This window comes from Peromyscus eremicus, chromosome 9 (genome assembly GCF_949786415.1).
Source record: "Peromyscus eremicus chromosome 9, PerEre_H2_v1, whole genome shotgun sequence".
Lineage (NCBI taxonomy): Eukaryota > Metazoa > Chordata > Mammalia > Rodentia > Cricetidae > Peromyscus > Peromyscus eremicus.
The window spans coordinates 66,170,729-66,195,918 of record NC_081425.1 but is presented as its reverse complement, the minus strand read 5'-3'; the positions used below and the strand labels follow the sequence as shown (position 1 = coordinate 66,195,918).

General features: G+C 44.2%; 2 protein-coding genes across 2 annotated transcripts; both read right to left on the bottom strand.

Annotated features, from left to right (window-relative positions):
* Positions 1–7,440: 7,440 nt before the first annotated feature.
* On the bottom strand, positions 7,441–10,305 carry LOC131919978 (mast cell protease 8-like). Its single transcript, XM_059274398.1, has 5 exons — positions 10,251–10,305; positions 8,918–9,068; positions 8,469–8,601; positions 8,001–8,255; positions 7,441–7,593 (listed from the first exon to the last, which is right to left on the bottom strand). Exons 1-5 carry the CDS (start codon positions 10,303–10,305, stop codon positions 7,441–7,443), a joined length of 747 nt encoding a protein of 248 aa, XP_059130381.1.
* An 8,584-nt stretch (positions 10,306–18,889) lies between these two features.
* Positions 18,890–21,705, bottom strand: LOC131919977 (mast cell protease 8-like). Its single transcript, XM_059274397.1, has 5 exons — positions 21,651–21,705; positions 20,364–20,514; positions 19,915–20,047; positions 19,449–19,703; positions 18,890–19,042 (listed from the first exon to the last, which is right to left on the bottom strand). The coding sequence occupies exons 1-5, from the start codon at positions 21,703–21,705 to the stop codon at positions 18,890–18,892; spliced, it is 747 nt and encodes a 248-aa protein (XP_059130380.1).
* Positions 21,706–25,190: the final 3,485 nt, after the last annotated feature.

The following is a 25,190-nucleotide window of genomic DNA, read 5'->3' as shown; positions in this document are numbered from 1 at the left end:
GCTGTGGGGTAAGGACTTAGGATGAAGTGTTAGTGTGATGTTGATGACACTGTGAGGAGGTGAGGAAATGACAGAGTAGGGAAGCCAGTAGAATGGACTTGACAGACGAACATTCAGGGTCCCATGCCAGTCTACAAAGACATTTCAAAGGTTTAAATTATTTCGCCAGCAAAGGAGTTAGTGGCAGGAAGGAGAGATGAAGAGCAGAAACAGAGCTGTGCTGTTCCTGCCCAGAGTCTGCATTACTCTTGTCCACACTGTCAAGGCAATCTGGTCTCCAGGGAAGAAGGTGATGGAGGCAAAGGGATTTTCTGTTTGTTCTCTGTCTCTGCTGACGAATCAGCTCCTCTCTCTCTCTCTGTCTCCCCTGAGGAACCAGCCTCTCTCTCTCTGTCTCCCCTGAGGAACCAGCCTCTCTCTCTGAATGTCTCTGCTGAGGAACCAGCCTCTCTCTCTCTGTCTCCCCTGAGGAACCAGCCTCTCTCTCTCTGTCTCCCCTGAGGAACCAGCCTCTCTGTCTGAGTGTCTCTGCTGAGTAGCCAGCTTCTCTTTCTGTCTCTCCTGAGGAATTAGCTCTTGTTCCTCTTGCAGTTTTTATACGGAGGTTCTTTTAATGTAAAACTCAAGTGTACTTCTTAGAACACCAGAGTTCACCTGACACTTGAGTTAGCTTTTCTGGACATTCTTGTCATTTAGTACAGACATAGGAGACCTCTGATGTAACCTGCATGCCATCCTCATGCTGACTTGGCATCTGTCACAGCAAAGCTGAAATATTCTAACATATTGTCATTTTCTTTCTTCTCTTAATGGGTATGAAAGGGTTTATTATTATCTTGTTCCCATGTTAATTTACTTGTATCATCTGTCTCCAATTTGCAAATGATGAACCCATTCAGTAATGTTGGAATAATTATTAAAAATCTGTGTGATCCAATATATCTACTAAAACAAAATCTATGAGGTAATACACATAGCAAATGAAAGATGCTAGATTATAATGTTACTCCTGTTGCCACTGATTATCATTTAGATGCATCCTGTCCCAGTCTTTCACAATTTGTACTTCTGATTTCTTACATCTTGATAGTGTCATCACAATTTTCTGGTAGTTAAACAACTTTTGAGTGATTGGAGCAGGCTCTTGGGCTAGCATTCTGCCTCACACTTGGCTCACAACCTCATTATCTCAGGGCTTCTTGGGTCCAGGTCACACTGTCAAGCAGCCACACTGTGAGTGTCCTTCCTGCTCCCTGTGGCCTTTCTCAGAGGTGACAGCTATTCTGTCCAAGAGATGGAAAATATGTGCTGGAGATTGGACACTATGTCATGAATGAATTGTGTTTGCTGGTGTGCGGATTTCACTGATAAATGTGTGATTGCCTTAGGACTTTGTGAGTAGAATAAAGGGAAACAAATGGGCCCACATTAGAATGGGATAGTGTATGTATGTGAGTGAGATGTCTAGAGGGTAATCATCAAGTGGCAACATATGATTGGGATAGTGTATATGTACAATGTGTGTGAGTGAGAGGTCCAGCAGGTAATGGCAAATGAGTCAGGAAAACTGCATGAACATAATGTGTGAAAATTTCTCATGTTTGATGGGAAAAAAAATCACCGAAGTCCACCCATGAGCTTAGTGGACTCTAAGTAGGATGAATTCAGACAAGTATCTAGGCCATGCAAGCCCTTTCACTTGTGTCTTAGTCCACCCTGTCCGTTCTTGCCCCAGCCCTATCTTTAGATAGTGCCATGGGCCTCTGTCACCAACAACTTCTGTTACCGTGTTATGGTCACAGTGGAGCAAGTTGCACTGGAGACCCTGCCAGGATGTGACTGGAGACCCATGCCAAGCCTACACTTGGAATCTTCTTCCTATGCATGGAAACTGAAAGATCCAGGGAGAAGGAAGTCTTATCAACACTTTATCTGAACCGGGGATGGTGCCACCCACCTTCTCTAGGGGACATCTTATTCCATAAAGGTTTGATTACTTATAATCTCACTGTTGTTTAAAAGCAAACAATTGCCATTGTTTCAAAATATAAAAACACAAGATTAATAATTTTAGCTGTTTTCACTAATAAAGTCCAATGGTGTTGTATAGACCCACCACAGCCTTGTACAGCTATCAACAACATTCTTCTTAGACATTTTTTAATGTCTCCATTTGGAAACACTGATCCTGTATGATAATGCTGTCCTGTTGCTCTGCCTGTCTGAATCTGTTTGTGTGTCTGTTGATCTATGAGAGACTGTGCACATACACCAGCATCCTAAGTATGATGCTACCTTATGTTTCACACATGGTTGTTAGTTTTTTTTTTTTTTTAACCAACCAGACGCTCTTAGATAGGTCAGGACTATGCTGAGGCCTAGAGAATGGAGAAAGTGTTAAAACCAGAGTGAGAGCTGGGGAGGGGGTGAGGTGATGAAAGAAAAGCCTGCCTGAATTCATCTCTCTGATCTGGAAACCTAGGAGAGGAGGCATCTTCCGGGAGGGAGTTTGCTCTCATGCTCTTCTGAGTTTTTTAAGATAGACTTCAGGGGTCTGGGTTTCCAAAACCACAGTTTTGGTTGTTTTGGAAGAAAAACATGAGATTCACACTTTTTAAAGTGACAAACGGATGTCATCAGACTCATCTGAGAAAAGCCTGAGGTCTTGCACTGTCCTCTGTTCTTGTCTCCAAGGAGTAAACATCCCCAGTTAAGGTGATGTTGTTGACCCACCTGGGTCTTTCTTCCTCCTCTCCTCTATAGAACCCACCACTGCAAGCACAGTGGTCCATGCAGTTGAGGTGTTTGCTGCATGGCTTCCAGGAACCACACTCAAAGGCTTGAGTGTCTGCTGAGCTGCTCATGTGTCTGAGGACTACATCATCCTCACCGGTTTGCTTGAGGCTGTGACAGGAGTTCCCATCTTAAGGTGGATTCCCACAGGAGAGGATCCTGGGAAATGAATGGACTAGCAAGCACATGAAGATGGCAGCTGAAGAACTGGAGAGGAGGAGTGTGGTGTGGGGGAAGACAGTGGTCCTGAGAGGATGGTGACTATGACAGCCGTCCTGCAGTAAGGACTGCCAGTCTGCCTAGTGGGACTTTCTCCCTGTGGTTCCAGAGATGGGTCAGAAGAGGGCAAAGGAGTCTATGTGAATGGATGCTCCCTAGTGCAGGGTGTGCTGTACAGAACCCATGGACACTGTTTGATTTGATGCTGAGAATCTTTTGAGGGAATTCGTTGGTTCAGAGATGACAAATGACCCATTCCAGACATTCATTCAATTAAAGAGTCACAACAACACAGGAGTCTTGTAGCAACAGGTTATCCATCACTACTACTTTTCTGGGATGTGTGGCTGTTTGAAATCCCAGGGAGGTAGGTTTCAAGTCAGTGGACAGAGAAGGAATAGGTCAATTGGTTCCACATGAGAAATCCGCTCTACATACATATTTGAGCAGAGGAGGCATCATAAAAAATACTTAATCATAGGAGCATCAGCTAAGAGTGGAGACCTGGGATCTGAATTAACTGTGTTCCTGAATTAACTAACAAGATGCTGTGTGGTCACTTCCTTTCTGGGTCCTCCCATTTCATGGTGGTGGGTAGTGTGTATTTGCTCCTTTAAACATTTTCTTTTGTTTACCATGATATTTTCATGAAATAAAAGTAAATGCCATAGCAAATATTAAATACTCATGGTCCTCTCTAATTAAATGATATGAGATGGGTTTCTTTATTCTTTTTTTCCTCCATCCTTTATAAGCAGCTCCAGAATTGGAATGCTCTAAGGTGTGATGGAATCAAAATGGCAAGTACTAGTCTAGCAGGACAATCCTGTAGGTACCATGTGATGGGAATTACTGGAGAGCTGGGAACTGAGGCCTGGGAATCAAGCAGACTGCTGGTGCTGCTTCGTAGTAGAATCCTCAGTATCCCAAGTTCAAAGCCTTTTGTGATGAGGATACACCAGGAACCAGTGTCTGTGGTCAAAGTGAATGTGAACCTTGATTGGAATCCATTTCTTTCAAGTTTAATATATTATTTACTTATTTATTTTACGGCTGGACCACAGTTTTCCATCCCCCATCTCCTCCCAGTCCCTCACACCACCTCTTCTCTGATCACCCTGCAGCCCCTCTCCTCTTCTGTATCTATTGAGTAAAGGGCAGGCCTCCAGTGGATATCTACCAAACATGGTATATCAAGTTGCAGAAAAACTTAGCACCTTGCCTTGTATTAAGGCTGGACAAGGTGAGCTAGTAGAAGGAACAGGATACAAAAGTCAGCAAAAGGGTCAGAGACAGCACCTGTTCCTGCTACTGGGAGTCCCACAAGAGGACCAAGCCACACAACTGTCACATATATGCACAGTCAGTCTAATGCAGGCTCCCTGCCTTCAGTTCAGTCTCTATGAGCTCAGGATTGCTGATTCTGTGGATTTTCTTGTGATGTCTTTGACTCCTCTGACTCCCACAGTCCTTTGTTTCTCTCTTCAGCAGAATTCCCTAAGCTCAGCCTAATATTTGAGTGTGGGTCTCTATATCTGTTAATTGGAATCCATTTTGTTGACATTCAAAAGTTAAGAAGGGTCTTCTGAAGAGGCTAGTAATTAGTCCAGGTATTATTGTAAAATGGAACTAGCAAGTGACAATATTTTAGTTTTCTAAACAGAAAAAACATGGCATCATATTTTAACAAATTACATGTGAGGTCCATATTCCTTATGTATATGTATATATATTATTAATCTATTTATTTTACATCCTAGTCACAGTGTCCCCTCCATCCTCCCATCAGAGTATCCCAGTCACTCTCGCATCCCACCCCCAATCATTTTTTCTTCTGTTTCTATCCAGGGCAGGACAGGGCAGGTCTCCCATGAGTATCAATAAAACTTGGTATATCAAGTTGCAGTAAGACTAAGCATCTTCCCTTGTATTAAGGCTGGGCAAGTCAATTCAGTATGAGGAGTAAGGTTCCAAAAGTGAGTAAGAGTCAGACAGTCACTGTTTCTGCTGTTAGGAGTCCCACAAGAAGACCAAGCTACACAACAGTCACATATATGCAAAGTGATTAGGTCAGTTCCATGTAGGCTCCCTGGCTTCTCTTTAGCCTCCGCTAGCCGCTATGAACAAAGGTTAGTTGATTGTGTGAGCCTTCCCATGGTGTCCTTGATCTAGGCAACATACTAGAATTCTTCTCCTATGAACCCCTTTAGCCAGACCACTACAGTTCAAATCTTCCATGTTCCTACTAGTATGGTCCATTAAGCAGTGCTTAAAGCATTGCACTGCTTTCCTAACTCAAAGTAGCAAAGTTCAAATTCCTCCAAAGAAAACCATGGTCAAGCCTATGAAAACAATACCCTACTCCTGGTACCAACTTCTGCCTTAGGGTTTATGTTGCTGTGAAGAGACACCATAATGACAACATATTTTATAAAGGAAAATATTTTATTTGGGAGGCTTACAGTTTAAAAGGTTTAGCCCATTATCATCACGGCAGGAAACATGGTGCCATGAAGGCAGGCATGGTGCTAGAGAAGTGTCTGAGATTTCTACATCTTGATCCAAGGGCAACAAGAAGTCTGTAACACTGAGCAGAGCTTGAGCAAAGACCTCGAATCCCACCCACAAGTGTTATTTCCTCCAACAAGGCCACTTCTTCTAGTAGTGCCATTCTCTATGAACTTATAGTGACCAGTTGCATTCAAACCTCCACAAATAGGAAAACACAGGTAGTAAAGAAAGGGACTATTGAAATAGAAAGGGTTAGGCTGGAAGAGAGGCAGGGGATGGGAGCTGTAGGTTTGGGCTGGAGGGAAGAATTAACTGAGATAAGAAAGTATGAAGAAACCGTATGGAAATCCAGATGGGCAATAGCAGCTTCACTGTTTTGAGGGTAATGAACTGCCCTCTGATCAGATTCAAGACCCACACCATGGGCTGCAGGGGCCCTGCCTGGTGATGTAAGTCTGGCTAATAACCTACAGGGGAGGCAGTAGGCACATGTTGATAGTGCATTTCTGATTATTAACTGAACTCACACAGCAGCAAACTGACTTCGAAATACCAATGCTTTTCCCCATAGACAAAAGTGTCTTCCGGTCTCAATCATAGATGCTGCTCCCTATGATCAATGCTGGTGAATGCCGAGATCAACGCTGCCCAAGATGTACAAATATGTGATGGTCGTGAGTCCATATATAATCCAGTCATTATACTATCCCTTCTAAGGCTCAGGCCACATTATGGGAGAGGGCATGGGGAGAACGTAAGAGCTGGAAGGTAGGATGAAGGGCTTAAAAATTCCTTTCTCTAGTCTTGATAGAATTATTGCAATAAACAGTTCAGACCAGCTGTAGTTACCAGCATTGGCTCATATAAAACCAGTCCTGTCAACAATCAGTCAACAAATGGGGAGAAGCTGGTAGACCCCACTCTTTAGCTCTGAACTATTGGCTATTGATAGAGTCTGGGAGAGGAGGAAATCAATATCTTGAGCTGTATATCCACAGTTTATCTTTTTTAATATAAAACTAATACAAAGATATAAATGCGTGTGTGAGGGAGAGATTTGTGAGGAGAGCCTAAGGTATATAAATATGTTTTGGAGGTAACAGTTTTTGAGAATGTTCAAGAAGCATAGAATATGTGTGAGAAATTGTTTAAAAATAGTTATTGGGTTGCCATCCATGACTAGGTGCACAAGCTGAATGAGACAGTAATTGCTCAGTGGATTGTTCGTGACTCAGCTCACACCAGGGCTCTGGGACAAGATGTATACACACGTATATGAGAGTGCTGGGCTGGCCCTGCTGCACTGGAGGTGACTGTACAGGTCACACAACACTGATCCTCTGCTAAAGCTCCTGATCTGGGTGATGGAGCTGTCATGTGTCATCTCCTGAGTCCTTTAGGGCAAAGTAAAGAGAGGTGGATGCAGTTCTGAGATGAGAGGACAGCTGGGGAGAGAGACTTTGGGGTGCTGGACCAGGAGACCTGGGAGGAGCCTGAGAGAGCGGTGGACTTCCTAGGACCATAGATATTCCTTAGAAGAATGGGTAGAGTGAGAGGTAAGGGCTTTTGATCTTTCCTTCCCTTTGTAGTCTGTGAAATTTGGAGAAGAATTTGGAAAGGAAGAAGGCATCCTTGTGAGACAGTAGTTCTCTCCAGGACTGACAGTAATGGTCTATATAAGTGCTGTTTGAATGCAGTCAGTTCACCGGTATGACCAGGCTTAGTGAGAAGTATTTGGAGATAGTGCCCATGAGACCAGGGGAGGGTGAAGAAGAATCTGGTGAACAAAATTGTTAAAGATGTGCTTTCTCGGAAGAGACTGATGTTAGCTCTTTTGTGAAGACAGATTTCTTTATTAAGTTTCAGGTAGCTGTACCCCAGGAAGTTGGATACTACCCTAGACACAGGGCTTGTCATCTAGGGTTGTTGAAGGAGTTTCATTTTTTCCTGAATCCAAGGTAGAAAGCCAGAGATTCTGGTGAATACCTCAGGAGATCTTACGTTTTTAAAGCCACCACTGACAATGCCCTGGGCCACATTGTGACACACAAAGGGTCCCCCTGAATCTCCCTGTGGATGGAAAAATGGGAAATCTTAGTAAATATCATCACCTCTTGCCAGACTGGTTTTCTACCCATTCTTCTGTGTTCCCAGTAAGCCCTGAGTTTTCAGATGGAAAGGCTAAGTGCTACCATCACCCTTGGTCCTGGTGGGATGGAGGTTGATGAGCCCTGTCAGTCACTAACTGGAGTGTCCTTGCCTGGCTGTGTCCTTCTTCAGTTTCACTGGACTCCAGCTTTCCTATTTTCCCATGGAGAAAGGACAGAAGATTGGCTCAGGGAAATGCTAGATCCCTGTAGGTGACCCCTACGTAGCTTCTAGACTAGCAGCAGTTGCACAGAGGGAGAAGGCCTGGCTGTGTGTGTGCAGTATGGCCCTGTTTCTGGGCAAACATTTGAAGATGACCATGTCCTTACCCCAGCAGTGGCCTTCTTCTCCTTGGGATTGCCCACACAGAGCTGGATGGAGTCCTTGTAGCTTTCGGATATTTTTTGACATGTCTGACTTTTTTGAACTTCTAGTTTTACTTCCTGAAGTGTGTTAGACAGACTGCCATTGGCCAGTTTTCCCCAGCCTGCCACTGTGCACACCTGCCCAGGTTTCACCCAGTCCTGGCTCGTTGGAAGGTCAATTTTCTGCACATCATTATTGAGTCGAGCTTTGTGTTTCAGCTGGTCAGAAAGATGGAAAATAAGAGTTCAGGCCTGGCACTCTCAGCAAATTTAAACCATAGATGGGGTTCCCTGCACCTTCCCCACTTTCAAAGCCCCCCAAAGCCCCATTCTATAGCCCTGGGTATAATAGATCAGCCACTCAGGGGAGAACACTGGACTGATACACTAGTAACCTGTGGAGCGAACCAAAAATAATCAGTAAAATGGTACCTTAAGTAGCATGATGTCATTGGCCAATATTGTATGGTTAAAGTCCTTGTGAGGGACAGAATTAACGACTGAGATGTGTTGTGTGTTTTTCTGTTTCTTGATATCATGAGCCCCCAAGGTTACAGTTATATTCCTTGAAAATAAAATGGATGAAGTAAACATAGGAGCAATGAATCAGTCTCGGGAATGCAGGTGTAAGGCTCAGCCTAAGTCAGAGCTTGGCTGAGTCAAATAGCAAAAAAATTTATGGAAAAGTTGTGTCCTAGGTCTTCAGAAAGCTTCTCAGCTTCTCAGATCCTTCACTGATACCCCAGTCCTGTGGCCTGTAACAGCCTAGGTCAAATGAGATAAGGTGAGGTTGATCTGGACCATTGGTCTATTTTTAGGGACAACCCATACCAGTTATTTGTTCAGTCCCAGGCAACAAAGACCCAGTTGCTTCTCCTCACCTTCCATTACAGTGAGCGGCTGTCATTACGATGTCTTCTCTCACCAGGAAACCACCACATTGCCACAGGTGTGATTTGCTGTCATAAAAATTTATGAATGCCATGTAGGGCCGGGAGTGGGGTTTGGTCTCTGTACCCCAAAGTATTTTTCCTGAAAGAGAGTATTTGTTCTGAATACCTTTGTGCATTTTGAAACTTGTACCACACTTGGTTGCTGGCATAAGGGACATTTCATGCCAGGAGAGTCTGTGGAGTTGACATGGATGGAGAAGAGAGGTTTGTAGAGACTGTCACACACTGAGAAAGGGGACCTGGCTTCTGTAGTTTTTCAACCCGGCCTTGTGGCATGATGTCACTCTTCCACTAGTTTTCAATTTCTTTTTGTAGTAATGACGGAGTCGAGACTTTTCCCTGAATCAAATTCAAGCTCATGTTCACATCAAGGAAGAATTCAGCATACATTGTTCAGAAAATCTAGAATACATCCTACCAACTACAGTTGCTCCTCTGTCTCCTGCTCCATCTGGAGGCCTGCTATCTTAAGCACTGGGCTGTGCCTGAAATAAACATGATGGTCTATTGGGTTAAAAATCTCTGGCTGCCTTTTATCCATTCTGAGTCAGGATACATAGTTTACAACTTAGAAACAACAAGATTGTCTTAACCATGAGAAGCCTTCATTGCCCTATGCCAGTAGCTGCTTGGAGAATTCCCAGTGTAGACTGAACTTCAGCATTGGATTGTCTTCCTAGGACATTGAAATAACCTTCAGCACTTAGAAGGAAGAACACAGAGGAGTTGGAATCCTAGTGAGATGGGGAGATAGGTAGGAGGATCCAGTGTCAGCTTTTCCATCAAGCTGTGGAGCAGGGATGAAGCCACACTTTGCTGGCTCTGTTAGATTGTGGGGATCTGTCATGGAGCCCTGTATGGCTCAGAAGAACAGAGACAAGGAAGAATTGAAGCCTGGAACCAGAATAGACAGTTCTTCTCGTCTCAAATCCTGATTGCAGCCCTGGGATAAAGCTGCCATCTCTTAGGTCTGGCCAATTGGAACTTCCAGCCTTCATATTCAACTGCATCTTTCCTCTAGGGTCCCAGATATTTTTATAATTCCTCACTGTTAGATGACTGAGATCTCACTCACCAGGTGACATTACAAGTATTTCCTGCTGATTTCAGAGCCCTCTTTAACCAGTCCAGGAGCTGGGTCTCAGCAAACTTCTCAGGTGAACCGATTGAGGAGCAGACCTTAGACCCAGCCTGACTGGGGCACTATGGAAGTGTCCCTGGTGACACATGCCAGACTCTAGGGAAGGGAATGTTTGCTTACCTCCTTCATTGCTGACTGGCAGGACAGCCACCAGGAGAAACAGGAGCAGGAACATCTTCTTCAGGGGTCTGACCAGTTCTCAATTGTCACCTGTCTATGCCTCACAACTTTTAAACCATTAGGTGTGGAAAGAGGGCCAGGGTCAGTGGCCACTATTTCCTGTGTGATATTTAAGATGTGAGTTCTTGCTGCATCTGTGTGGTGAATGTACAGGAAGCACTTTGTCAGTGAGTTGCTGGTGAGCATGACCACATTCCCAGAGGAATGCTGGACTCTGAGAAGGGAGCAGGAGTCTCCTGAGGCTTTCACATCAAGCAGAGAGGGATTCCCCTTCTCATGTCAGTGATCAGGGAATTTCAATATGATGCCTCTGTGTCTTGAATTTGTGATCATGTATTCATCTTCTTTAAAAGTAACATCTCTACTTCCCCTAATACTATCTATGTTTATCTTATTTTTTTTCAAGAGCACAAGGGCTTTATTTCAAGATTCAAAAGTGTCCTTCTAAGATAATACCCTAGGAAAAGCTGGGTCACCTATTACCATCTCAAGAGCTTTGAACTCTATTGGGGGATGGCTGTGGGGTAAGGACTTAGGATGAAGTGTTAGTGTGATCTTGATGACACTGTGAGGAGGTGAGGAAATGACAGAGTAGGGAAGCCAGTAGAACGGACTTGACAGACGAACATTCAGGGTCCCATGCCAGTCTATAAAGACATTTCAAAGGTTTAAAATATTTCGTCAGCAAATGAGTTAGTGGCAGGAAGGAGAGATGAAGAACAGAAACAGAGCTGTGCTGTTCCTGCCCAGAGTCTGCATTACTCTTGTCCACACTGTCAAGGCAATCTGGTCTCCAGGGAAGAAGGTGATGGAGGCAAAGGGATTTTCTGTTTGTTCTCTGTGTCTGCTGACGAATCAGCTCCTCTCTCTCTCTCTGTTTCCCCTGAGGAACCAGCCTCTCTCTCTGAGTGTCTCTGCTGAGGAACCAGCCTCTCTCTCTCTGTCTCCCCTGAGGAACCAGCCTCTCTGTCTGAGTGTCTCTGCTGAGTAGCCAGCTTCTCTTTCTGTCTCTCCTGAGGAATTAGCTCTTGTTCCTCTTGCAGTTTTTATAAGGAGGTTCTTTTAATGTAAAACTCAAGTGTACTTCTTAGAACACCAGAGTTCACCTGACACTTGAGTTAGCTTTTCTGGACATTCTTGTCATTTAGTACAGACATAGGAGACCTCTGATGTAAGCTGCATGCCGTCCTCATGCTGACTTAGCATCTGTCACAGCAAAGCTGAAATATTCTAACATATTGTCATCTTCTTTCTTTTCTTAATGGGTATGAAAGGGTTTATTATTATCTTGTTCCCATGTTAATTTACTTGTATCATCTGTCTCCAATTTGCAAATGATGAACCCATTCAGTAATGTTGGAATAATTACTAAAAATCTGTGTGATCCAATATATCTACTAAAACAAAATCTATGAGGTAATACACATAGCAAATGAAAGATGCTAGATTATAATGTTACTCCTGCTGCCACTGATTATCATTTAGATGCATCCTGTCCCAGTCTTTCACAATTTGTACTTCTGATTTCTTACATCTTGATAGTGTCATCACAATTTTCTGGTAGTTAAACAACTTTTGAGTGATTGGAGCAGGCTCTTGGGCTAGCATTCTGCCTCACACTTGGCTCACAACCTCATTATCTCAGGGCTTCTTGGGTCCAGGTCACACTGTCAAGCAGCCACACTGTGAGTGTCCTTCCTGCTCCCTGTGGCCTTTCTCAGAGGTGACAGCTATTCTGTCCAAGAGATGGAAAATATGTGCTGGAGATTGGACACTATGTCATGAATGAATTGTGTTTGCTGGTGTGCGGATTTCACTGATAAATGTGTGATTGCCTTAGGACTTTGTGAGTAGAATAAAGGGAAACAAATGGGCCCACATTAGAATGGGATAGTGTATGTATGTGAGTGAGATGTCTAGAGGGTAATCATCAAGTGGCAACATATGATTGGGATAGTGTATATGTACAATGTGTGTGAGTGAGAGGTCCAGCAGGTAATGGCAAATGAGTCAGGAAAACTGCATGAACATAATGTGTGAAAATTTCTCATGTTTGATGGGAAAAAAAATCACCGAAGTCCTCCCATGAGCTTAGTGGACTCTAAGTAGGATGAATTCAGACAAGTATCTAGGCCATGCAAGCCCTTTCACTTGTGTCTTAGTCCACCCTGTCCGTTCTTGCCCCAGCCCTATCTTTAGATAGTGCCATGGGCCTCTGTCACCAACAACTTCTGTTACCGTGTTATGGTCACAGTGGAGCAAGGTGCACTGGAGACCCTGCCAGGATGTGACTGGAGATCCATTTCAAGCCTACACTTGGAATCTTCTTCCTATGCATGGAAACTGAAAGATCCAGGGAGAAGGAAGTCTTATCAACACTTTATCTGAACCGGGGATGGTGCCACCCACCTTCTCTAGGCGACATCTTATTCCATAAAGGTTTGATTACTTATAATCTCCCTGTTGTTTAAAAGCAAACAATTGCCATTGTTTCAAAATGTAAAAACACAAGATTAATAATTTTAGCTGTTTTCACTAATAAAGTCCAATGGTGTTGTATAGACCCACCACAGCCTTGTACAGCTATCAACAACATTCTTCTTAGACATTTTTTAATCTCTCCATTTGGAAACACTGATCCTGTATGATAATGCTGTCCTGTTGCTCTGCCTGTCTGAATCTGTTTGTGTGTCTGTTGATCTATGAGAGACTGTGCACATACACCAGCATCCTAAGTATGATGCTACCTTATGTTTCACACATGGTTGTTAGTTTTTTTTTTTTTTTAACCAACCAGACGCTCTTAGATAGGTCAGGACTATGCTGAGGCCTAGAGAATGGAGAAAGTGTTAAAACCAGAGTGAGAGCTGGGGAGGCGGTGAGGTGATGAAAGAAAAGCCTGCCTGAATTCATCTCTCTGATCTGGAAACCTAGGAGAGGAGGCATCTTCCGGGAGGGAGTTTGCTCTCATGCTCTCCTGAGTTTTTTAAGATAGACTTCAGGGGTCTGGGTTTCCAAAACCACAGTTTTGGTTGTTTTGGAAGAAAAACATAAGATTCACACTTTTTAAAGTGACAAACGGATGTCATCAGACTCATCTGAGAAAAGCCTGAGGTCTTGCACTGTCCTCTGTTCTTGTCTCCAAGGAGTAAACATCCCCAGTTAAGGGGATGTTGTTGACCCACCTGGGTCTTTCTTCCTCCTCTCCTCTATAGAACCCACCACTGCAAGCACAGTGGTCCATGCAGTTGAGGTGTTTGTTGCATGGCTTCCAGGAACCACACTCAAAGGCTTGAGTGTCTGCTGAGCTGCTCATGTGTCTGAGGACTGCATCTTCCTCACTGGTTTGCTTGAGGCTGTGACAGGAGTTCCCATCTTAAGGTGGATTCCCACAGGAGAGGATCCTGGGAAATGAATGGACTAGCAAGCACATGAAGATGGCAGCTGAAGAACTGGAGAGGAGGAGTGTGGTGTGGGGGAAGACAGTGGTCCTGAGAGGATGGTGACTATGACAGCCGCCGTCCTGCAGTAAGGACTGCCAGTCTGCCTAGTGGGACTTTCTCCCTGTGGTTCCAGAGATGGGTCAGAAGAGGGCAAAGGAGTCTATGTGAATGGATTCTCTCTAGTGCAGGGTGTGCTGTACAGAACCCATGGACACTGTTTGATTTGATGCTGAGAATCCTTTGTGGAGAATTCGTTGGTTCAGAGATGACAAATGACCCATCCCAGACATTCATTCAATTAAAGAGTCACAACAACACAGGAGTCTTGTAGCAACAGGTTATCCATCACTACTACTTTTCTGGGATGTATGGCTGTTTGAAATCCCAGGGAGGTACGTTTCAAGTCAGTGGACAGAGAAGGAATAGGTCAATTGGTTCCACATGAGAAATCCTCTCTACATATATATTCCAGCAAAGGAAGCATCATAAAAAATACTTAATCATAGGAGCATCAGCTAAGAGTGGAGACCTGGGATCTGAATTAACTGTGTTCCTGAATTAACAAGATGCTGTGTGGTCACTTCCTTTCTGGGTCCTCCCTTTTCATGGTGGTGGGTAGTGTATATTTGCTCCTTTAAACATTTTCTTTTATTATCCATGGTATTTTCATGAAATAAAAGTGAACGCCATAGGAAATATTTAATACTCATAATCCTATCCTGTATGATTAAATTGTATGGGTAAATATCTTTATTCTTTTCCCCCTCACCCTTTATAGGCAGCTCCAGAATTCGAATGCTCTAAGGTGTGATGGAATCAGAATGGCAAGTACTGGTCTAGTAGGACAATCCTGTAGGTACCATGTGATGGGAAGTACTGGAGAGCTGGGAACTGAGGTCTGGGAATCAAGAAGTCTCCTGGTGCTGCTTCACAGTAGAATCCTCAACGCCACAAGCTCAAAGCCTTTTGTGGTGAGGATACACCAGGAACCAGTCAGCGTGTGTGGTAAAAATGAATGTGAACCTCGACTGGAATCCATTTTTTTCAAGTTTAATATCTTATTTACTTATTTATTTTACAGCTGGACCACAGTTTTCCATCCCCCATCTCCTCCCAGTCCCTCACACCACCTCTTCTCTGTTCACCCCGCCCCCTCTCCTCTTCTGTTTCTATTCAGTAAAAAGCAGGTCTCCAGTGGATATCTACCAAACATGGTATATCAAGTTGAGTTTAAGACTTAAACCCTTGCTGTGTATTAAGACTGAACAAGGTAAGCCAGTAGGAGGAACAGGATCCCAAAAGATAGCAAAAGGGTCAGAGACAGCACCTGTTCCTGCTACTGGGAGTCCCACAAGAAGACCAAGCCATACAACTGTCACATATATACACGGTCAGTCCAATGCAGGCTCCCTGGTTGTCGGTTCAGTCTCTATGAGCTCCTATGAGTCCAGGATTGTTGATTCTGTGGATTTTCTTATGATGTCCTTGACTCCTCTGACTCCCACAGTCCTTCCTTTCTCTCTTCAGCAGGATTCTCTGAGCTCGGCCTAATATTTGAGTGTGGGTCTCTGCATGTGTTGGCTGGAATCCATTTTTTTGTTGTTCAAAAGTAAAGATGGTCTTTGAAGAGGCTAGTTGTTAGTCCAGGTATTATTGTAAAGTGGAACTAGCAAGTGACAATATTTTAGGTTTTTTTTTTTTTTTTAAATTTATTTATTATGTATACAGTGTTCTGCTTGCGTATATCCCTTCAGGCCAGAAGAGGGAGCCAGATCTCATTACAGATGGTTGTGAGCCACCATGTGGTTGCTGGGAATTGAACTCCGGACCTCTGGAAGAACAGCCAGTGCTCTTAACCTCTGAGCCATCTCTCCAGCCCCAATATTTTAGTTTTCTAAACAGAAAAAACATAGCATCATATTTTGACAAATTACATGTGAAGTCCATAATCCTTATATGTGTGTATGTGTATACATATATAATTCAACTATTTATTTTATGTCCTGGCCACAGCCTTCCTTCCATCCTCCCATTCAAGTCTCCACATTCTCCCCATTCCCACCTTCCTATACCCTTTTCTTCTGTTTCTATTCAGGGAAGGGCAGGGCAGGTCTCCCATGAGTACTAATAAAACCTGACATATCAAGTTGTAGCAAGGCTAAGCACCTCCCCTTGTATTAAGGCTAAGAAAGGCAGTTCAGTATGAGGAGTAGGGTCCCAAAAGCAAGTAAAAGAGTCAGAGACAGTCGGTGTTCCTGCAGTTAGGAGTCCCACAAGAAGACCAGCTACACAACAGTCACATATATATCAAGTGATTAGGTCTGTTCCATTCAGTCTCCCTGGTTGTCTGTTCAGTCTCTGCTAGCCCTTGGAGTCCAGGTTAGTTGATTGTGTGAGCCTTCCTGTGGTGTCCTTGATCTAGGCAACATACTAAAATTGTTCTCTTCTGAAACCTCTTGAGCCAGACCCCTATAGTTCAAATCTTCCATGTTCCTACTAGTATGGCCCATTAAGCAGTGTTTAAAGGATTGCACTGCTTTCCTAACCCAAAGTAGCAATATCCAATTCCTCCAAAGGAAACTATGGTCAAGACTATGACAACAATACCCCACTCCTGGTACCAGCTTCTGTCTTAGTTAGGATGTGGGGAGACACCATGATGATGACAACAGCTTTTATAAAGGAAACATTTAATCTGCATAGCTTATGGTTTAGAAGGTTTAGTCCATTATCATCATGGCAGGTAACATGGTGGCATGCAGGCAGACATGGTGCTGGAGAAGGGTCTGAGATTTCTACATCTTGATCCAAGCACAACAAAAAGTGAACTGTCATACTGAGCAGAACTTGAGCAAAGGAGACCTCAAAGCCCACCCAAAAGTGACATATTTACTCCAACAGCCACTTCTTCTAGTAGTGCCATTCTCTATGAACTTATGGTGACCAGTTACATTCAAACTTCCACAAATAGGAAAACACAGGTAGTAAAGAAGGGGACTATTGAAATAGAAAGGGTTAGGCTGGAAGAGAGGCAGGGGATGGGAGCTGTAGGTTTGGGCTGGAGGGAAGAATTAACTGAGATAAGAAAGTATGAAGAAACCGTATGGAAAGCCAGGTAGGCAATAGCAGCCTCACTGTTTTGAGGATAGCCAACTGCCCTCTGATCAGATTCAAGACCCACACCATGGGCTGCAGGGGCCCTGCCTGGTGCTGTAAGTCTGGCTAATAACCTACAGGGGAGGCATAGGCCCATGTTGGGGGTGCATTTCTGATTATTAACTGAACTCACACAGCAGCAAACTGACTTCCAAATATCAATGCTTTTCCCCATAGACAAAAGTGTCTTCCGGTCTCAATCATAGCTGCTGCTCCCTATGATGAATGCTGGTGAATGCTGAGATCAACGCTGCCCAAGATGTACAAACATGTGATGGTCGTGAGTCCATATATAATCCAGTGGCTTATACACCCATTCTAAGGCTCAGAGAACATCATGGGAGAGGGCATGGGAAGTATGTAAGAGCTGAAATGTAGGGTGAAGCGCTTCAAAATTTCTTTCTTTGGACTTGATACAATTATTGCAATTATCAGTTCAGACCAACTGTAGTTACCAGCACTGGGGTCACATAAGACCAGTCCTGTCCACAATCAGTCAAGAAATGGGGAGGGGCTTGCCAGGCCTCACTCTTTAGCTCTGAACTATTGGCTATTGAAAGATTCTGAGAGAGGAGGAAATCACTGTCTTTAGTGTGTATCCACCAATTAGCTTACAGGGAACCAATGGATAGATCCAAAACCACACTTACACAGTTGATCTTTGTTAATAACAGTGGGTCATAAAAATAAATACAAAGATGTGAATGTGAGAGACAGACTTGTGAGGAGAGCCTTCAGTGTATAAGGGTGTTAGGGAGGTGAGAGGTTTTGAGAATGTTCAAGAAGCACAGAATACGTGTGAGAAATTGTATAAAAATAGTTATCAGGATGTCATCCATGACTAGGTGCACAAGCTGAATGAGACAGTAATTGTTCAGTGGATTGTTCGTGACTCAGCTCACACCAGGGCTCTGGACAAGATGTATACACACGTATATGAGAGTGCTGGGCTGGCCCTGCAGCACTGGAGGTGACTGTACAGGTCACACAACACTGATCCTCTGCTAAAGCTCCTGATCCGGGTGATGGAGCTGTCATGTGTCATCTCCTGAGTCCTTTAGGGCAAAGTAAAGAGAGGTGGATGCAGTTCTGGGATGAGTTGACAGCGGGGGAGAGATACTTTGGGGTGCTGGACCAGGAGACCTGGGAGGAGCCCGAGAGAACAGTGGACTTTCTAGGACTAGAGAAATTTCTTAGAGGAATAGGTAGAGTGGAGGTAAGGGCTTTTGATCTTTTCTTCCCTTTGTAGTCTGTGAAATTTGGAGAAGAATTTTGAAAGGAAGAAGGCATCCTTGTGAGACAGTAGTTCTCTCCAGGACTGACAGTACTGGTCTATATAAGTGCTGTTCGAATGCAGTCAGTGCAATGGTATGAACAGGCTTAGTGAGAAGTGTAGCTTGAGTTTTCCTGCCTGGCCCATGGTCAGGGCAAATCTCTCTCACCTGCCAGTCCCACAGCCGCTCAGACCCGACCAAGTAAACAGAGAGACTTATATTGGTTACAAACTGTATGGCCGTGGTAGGCTTCTTACTAAGTGTTCTTATATCTTAAATTAATCCATTTCCATTAATATATACCTTGCCACATGGCTCGTGGCTTACCGGCATCTTCACATGCTGTTTGTCATCTTGGCGGCTGGCAGTGTCTCTCTGACTCAGCCTTCAACTTCCCAGCTTTATTCTCCTCCTTATCCCGCCTACACTTCCTCCTGCCTGCTACTGGCCAATCAGTGTTTTATTTACCAACCAATCAGAGCAACACATTTGCCATGCAGAACATCCCACAGCAGAGAAGTATTTGGAGATAGCGAACATGAGAACAGGGGAGGGTGAAGAAGAAGATGGTGAACAAAATTGTTAAAGATGTGCTTTCTCGGAAGAGACTGATGTCAGCTCTTTTGTGAAGACAGATTTCTTTATTAAGATTCAGGTAGCTGTACCCCAGGAAGTTAGATAATACCCTAGACACAGGGCTTGTCATCTAGGGTTGTTGAAGCAGTTTCATTTTTTCTTGAATCCAAGGTAGAAAGCTAGAGATTCTGGTGAATACCCGAGGAGGTTTTCCAGTACAATAGTGATGACTGACAATGCCCTGGGCCACATTGTGACACACAAAGGGTCCCCCTGAATCTCCCTGTGGATGGAAAAATGGGAAATCTTGGTAAATATCATCACCTCTTGCCAGACTGGTTTTCTCCCCCTTCATCTCTGTTCCCAGTAAGCCCTGAGTTTTCAGATGGAAAGGCTAAGTGCCATCATCAGCCTCAGTTCTGATGGAAAGAAGTTGATGAGCCCTGTCAGTCACTAACTGGAGTGTCCTTGCCTGGCTGTGTCCTTCTTCAGTTTCACTGGACTCCAGCTTTCCTATTTTCCCATGGAGAAAGGACAGAAGATTGGCTCAGGGAAATGCTAGATCCCTGTAGGTGACCCCTACGTAGCATCTAGACTAGCAGCAGTTGCACAGAGGGAGAAGGCCTGGCTGTGTGTGTGCAGTATGGCTCTGTTTCTGGGCAAACATTTGAAGATGACCATGTCCTTACCCCAGCAGTGGCCTTCTTCTCCTTGGGATTTCCCACACAGAGCTGGATGGAGTCCTTGTAGTTTTTGGACATTTCTTGGCATATCTGACTTTTTTGAACTTCTAGTTTTACTTCCTGAAGTGTGTTAGACAGGCTATAATTCGGTAGGTTTCCCCAGCCTGCCACTACGCACACCTGCCCAGGTTTCACCTGGTCCTGGCTCTTTGGAAGGGCGATGGTCTTCACAACACCATTGAGTTTAGCTTTGTGTTTCAGCTGGTTAGAAAGATGAAGATTAATGGTTCAGGTCTGGCACTCTCAGCAAGCTTAAACCATGAATGGGGTTCCCTGAACTTTCCCCACTTTCAAAGCCCCCCAAATACTCACTCTATTGCCGTGAGAACAAATGGATCAGCCACCCAGAGGAGAGGACTGGACTGATACATTAGTAACCTGTGGAGCGCACCAGAGGTCAGTAAAATGGTACCTTCAGTAGCATGATGTCATTGGCCAGTGTTTTACTGTTGAAGTTCTTGTGAGGGACGACTTTCAGAACTGAGATGTGTTGTGTGTTTTTCTGTTTCTTGATATTGTGAGCACCCAAGGTTACAGTTGTATTCCTTGAAAATAAAATGGATGAAGTAAACAGAGGAGCAATGAATCATTCTCTGCAATGCACATGTAAGGCTGAGCCTAAGTCAGAGCTTGGCTGAGTCAAATAGCAAGAAATTCATGGGGAAAGTTGTGTCCTTGGTCTTCAGAAACCTCCCCAGCCTGTTAAATCCTTCACTGACACCATGGTCCCACGTCTTATAACAGCCTAGGTCAAGTAGGTTAAAGTGAGTTTGCTCTTGACCCTTGGTCTATTTTTAGGGACAACCCATACCAGTTATTTGTTCCGTCCCAGGCAACAAAGACCCAGTTGCTTCTCCTCACCTTCCATTACAGTGAGCGGCTGTCATTACAATGTCTTCTCTCACCAGGAAACCACCACATCGAAACTTGTCTGATTTGCTCTCATAAAACTCTAAAAATGCCATGTAGGGCCGGGAGTGGGGTTTGGACTCTGTACCCCAAAAGATCTCTCCTGAAAGAGAAAATTGGTTCTGAATTTCTATGCATGTGGAAACTGTGCACCACACCTGGTGGCTGGCATAAGGGACAGTTTATGCCAGGGGAGTCGGTTGGCTCTGACATTGATGGAGAAGAGAGCTTTTGCAGAGACTGTCACACACTGAGAAAGGGCCATGGCTTCTGTGGGTGTCATTCAGGGTTTGCTGAATGATGCCACTTTTCCACTAATTTTCAGTTTCTCTTTGTAGTAATGAGGGAGACAAGAGTTTTCCCTGAATCAAATTCAAGCTCATGTTCACATTAAGGAAGAATTCAACATACATTGTTCAGAAAATCTAGAATACATCCAACCAACTACAGTTATTTCTCTGTCTCCTTCTCTATCTGGAGTCCTGCTCACTTAAGCACTGGGCTGTGCCTGAAGCAAACATGATGCTCTATTGTATAAAAACTCTGGCTGGTTTTTCTCCATTCTGATTCATGATACATAGTGTACAACTTAGAAACCATAAGATTGTCTTAACCATGAGAAGTTCTCATGTGTCCTATGCCAGTAGCTGGGAGGAGAGTTCTAATGCAGTCTGAACTTCAGCATAGGATTGTCATCATAGGACATTGAAATAACCTTCAGCACTTGGAAGAACACAGAGGAGTTGGGATCCTAGTGAGATGGGGAGATGGGTGGGAGGATCCAGTGTCAGCCTGTTCCCATCAAGCTGTGTTAGATTGTGGGGAGCTGTCATGGAGCCCTGTATGGCTCAGAAGAACAGAGACAAGGAAGAATTGAAGTCTTGAGACCAGAATAGACAGTCTCAAATCCTGATTGCAGCCCTGGGATAAAGCTGCCATCTCTTAGATTTGCCAATTGGAACTTCCAGCCTTCATATTCAACTGCATCTTTCCTCTAGGGTCCCAGGATGTTTTTATAATTCCTCACTGTTAGATGACTGAGATCTCACTCACCAGGTGACATTACAAGTATTTCCTGGTGATTTCGGAGCCTTCTTTATCCAGTCCTGGAGCTGGGGCTCAGCAAACTTCTCAGGTGAACTGAGTGAGGAGCAGACCTTAGACCCAGCCTGACTGGGGCACTATGGAAGTGTCCCTGGTGACACATTTCAGACTCTAGAGAAGGGAATGGCTGCTTACCTCCTTCAGTGCTGACTGACAGGACAGCCACCAGGAGAAGCATGAGCAGGAACATCTTCTTCAGGGGTCTGACCAGTTCTCAATTGTCACCTGTCTATGCCTCACAACTTTTAAACCATTAGGTGTGGAAAGAGGGCCAGGGTCAGTGGCCACTATTTCCTGTGTGATATTTAAGATGTGAGTTCTTGCTGCATCTGTGTGGTGAATGTACAGGAAGTACTTTGTCAGTCAGTTGCTGGTGAGCATGACCACATTCCCAGAGGAATGCTGGACTCTGAGAAAGGAGCAAGAGTCTTCTGAGGCTTCTACATCAAACAGAGAGGGATTCCCCTTCTCCTGTCAGTTATTAGGGAATTTCAATATGATGCCTCTGTGCCTTGAATTTGTGATCAGACAATTATCTCCTTCAAAAGTAACATTTCTACTTCCCCTAATACTATCTATGTTTATCTTATTTTTTTCAAGAGCACAAGGGCTTTATTTCAAGATTCAAAAGTGCCCTTCTAAGATAATACCCTAGGAAAAGCTGGGTCACCTATTACCATCTCAAGAGCTTTGAACTCTATTGGGGGATAGCTGTGGGGTAAGGACTTAGGATGAAGTGTTAGTGTGATCTTGATGACACTGTGAGGAGGTAAGGAAATGACAGAGTAGGGAAGCCAGTAGAACGGACTTGACAGATGAACATTCAGGGTCCCATGCCAGTCTATAAAGACATTTCAAAGGTTTAACATATTTCGTCAGCAAAGGAGTTAGTGGCAGGAAGGAGAGATGAAGAGTAGAAACAGAGCTGTGCTGTTCCTGCCCAGAGTCTGCATTACTCTTGTCCACACTGTCAAGGCAATCTGGTCTCCAGGGAAGAAGGTGATGGAGGCAAAGGTATTTTCTGTTTGCTCTCTGTCTCTGCGGAAGAACCAACTTCTCTCTCTCTCTGTCTCCCCCGAGGAACCAGCCTCTCTCTCTCTCTCTCTCTCTCTCTCTCTCTCTCTCTCTCTCTCTCTCTTTCTCTCTCTTTCTCTGTCTCTGTCTCTCTCTGTGTCTCTGTGTCTCTGTCTCTGTCTCTGTCTCTCTCTCTCTCTCTCTCTCTCTGTCTCTCTCTCTCTCTGTCTCTCTCTCTCTCCGTCTCTCTCTGTGTGTGTCTCTGTCTCTCTGTCTCTCTCTCTCTGTCTCTGTCTCTCTCTCTCTCTCTCCCTGTCTCTGCTGAGGAATCAGCTCTAGGGCCTCTTGCAGTTTTTACACACAGGTGCTTTTAATGTAAAACTCAAGTGTATTTCTTCTTAGGACCCCAGAGTTCACCTGACACTTGAAATAGCTTTTCTGGACATTCTTGTCATTTAGTACCGACCCAGGAGACCTTTGACGTAAGCTGCAGGCAGTCCTCATGCTGACTTGTCATCTGTCACAGCAAAGCTGGAACATTCTAACACATCGTCATCTGCATTCTCCTCTTAAGGTATAAAAGGATTTATTATTATCTGTTTCTGTGTTAACTTACTTGTATCCTGTATTACAATTTGCAAATGATAAATACATTCAGTAAGGTTGGAATAATTATTAAAAATCTGTTTTGTCCAACATATCTACTAAAACAAAACCCATGAGGTTATACACATAGAAAATGAAAGATGCTAGATTATGTTACTCCTGCAGCAGCTGATTATCATTTAGATGCATCTGGTCCCACTGTTTCATAATGTTCACTTCTGATATCTTACATCTTGACAGCGCCATCACATTTTTCTGGTAATTAAACGACTTTTGAGTGACTGGGGCAGGCTCTTGGGCTAGCCTTCTGCCTTACACCTGACTCACAGCCCCAATACCTCAGGGCTTCTTGGGCTGAGTTCACATTGTCAAGCAGCCTCACTGTGAGTGTCCCTCCTGCTCCCTGTGGTCTTTCTCAGAGGTGACAGCTGTCCTGTCCAAGGAATGATGAATATGTTCATGAAACTGAACACTATGTGTGGAATGTAGTGTGTTCGCTGGTGTGAGGATTTCAGTGATGAATGTGAATTGCCTTATCACTCTGTGAGTTGAAAGAATGGAAACAAAGGAGGCCACATTTGAATGGGATAGTGTATGTACGTGAGTGAGATGTCTAGAGGGTAATGATCAAATGGCAACATGTGATTGGGATAGTGTATATACACCATGTATGTGAGTGACAGGTCCAGAAGACAATGACAAAGTGGCCAGGATCAATGCATGAATGTAATGTGTGAAGAACTCTCATGTTTGACAGCAAAAATCACTGAGGTCCTCCCATGAGCCCTGTGTACTCTATGTAGGAGAAACTCAGACAAGTATCTAGGCCATGCAGCCTTTTCCACGGGTGTCTTTGCCCATCCTCTCCATTTCTGCCCAGCCCTCTCTTTAGATAGTGCCTCTGGGTCCCTGTAATTCACAACTTCTGTTTCTGTGTTAATATCACAGAGGAGGAAGGTAGACTGTGGACCTTGCCAGGATGTGATATCAGCTACACTTGAGCCTTCTTCTGGTACTGGAAACTGAAAGATCCAGGGGAAAGGAAGCCTAATCAATACTTTATCTGAACAGGGGATGGTGCCACCCACTTTCTCTAGGCAAACATCTTATTCCATTAAGACTTGTTCTTCCTATATTCTCACAGATTCTTTAAAATCAAACAATTGCCATTGTTGCCAAATGTAAGAACACAAGTTTGATAATTTTAGCTGTTTTCACTAGTCAAGTGCAACGGCATTGTGTAGACTCACCACAGCCTTGTACAGCCATCAACAACATTCTTCTTTGTCATTTTTCAGCTTTCTGTATGGAAACACTGAACCTATAAGATAATGCTGACCTGTTGCTCCTGTCTGATTCTATTTGTGTCTCTGTTGATCTGTGAGAGACTGTTGCACAGATACCAGCATCCTAAGAATGATGCTACCACCTGGTCATAGTTTATTTACTAACCAGACTGCTTTAGATAGATCAGGACTATGTTGAGTCCTTGAAAATGAAGAAAGTGTTAAAACCAGAGTGAGAGCTGGGGAGGGGCCCAGGTGATGAAAGAAAAGCCTGTCTGAATTAATCTTTCTGATCTGAACCACTAGGAGGAATCTTCTAGGAGGGAGATTGATTGCATCTCTGATTGCTTTAAGGAAGACTACAGGAGTCTGGGTTACCACAGTTTTGGATGTTTTGGAAGAAAAACATGAGAAGCAAGATTTTGTAGTGGAAACGGATGTCATCAGACTCATGTGAGAAAAGCCTGAGGTCTTGCACTGTCCTCTGTTCTTGTCTCCAAGGAGTAAACATCCCCAGTTAAGGGGATGTTGTTGACCCACCTGGGTCTTTCTTCCTCCTCTCCTCTATAGAACCCACCACTGCAAGCACAGTGGTCCATGCAGTTGAGGTGTTTGTTGCATGGCTTCCAGGAACCACACTCCAAGGCTTGAGTGTCTGCTGAGCTGCTCATGTGTCTGAGGACTGCATCTTCCTCACTGGTTTGCTTGAGGCTGTGACAGGAGTTCCCATCTTAAGGTGGATTCCCACAGGAGAGGATCCTGGGAAATG

Coding starts and splice junctions, on each gene's coding strand:
- LOC131919978 (XM_059274398.1), bottom strand. CDS start 10,305: ATGTTCCTGCTCCTGTTTCTCCTGGTGGCTGTCCTGCCAGTCAGCAAT. Junction 9,069..10,250: donor GCCAGTCAGCAATGAAGGAG/GTAAGCAAACAT, acceptor ACTCTCTTTCAG/GAAAAATACTTTGGGGTACA. Junction 7,594..8,000: donor AGAAGAAGGCCACTGCTGGG/GTAAGGACATGG, acceptor TTCCATCCACAG/GGAGATTCAGGGGGACCCTT.
- LOC131919977 (XM_059274397.1), bottom strand. CDS start 21,705: ATGTTCCTGCTCATGCTTCTCCTGGTGGCTGTCCTGTCAGTCAGCACT. Junction 20,515..21,650: donor GTCAGTCAGCACTGAAGGAG/GTAAGCAGCCAT, acceptor TTTCTCTTTCAG/GAGAGATCTTTTGGGGTACA. Junction 20,048..20,363: donor GCCGCTCACTGTAATGGAAG/GTGAGGAGAAGC, acceptor TTTATTTTCAAG/GAATACAACTGTAACCTTGG.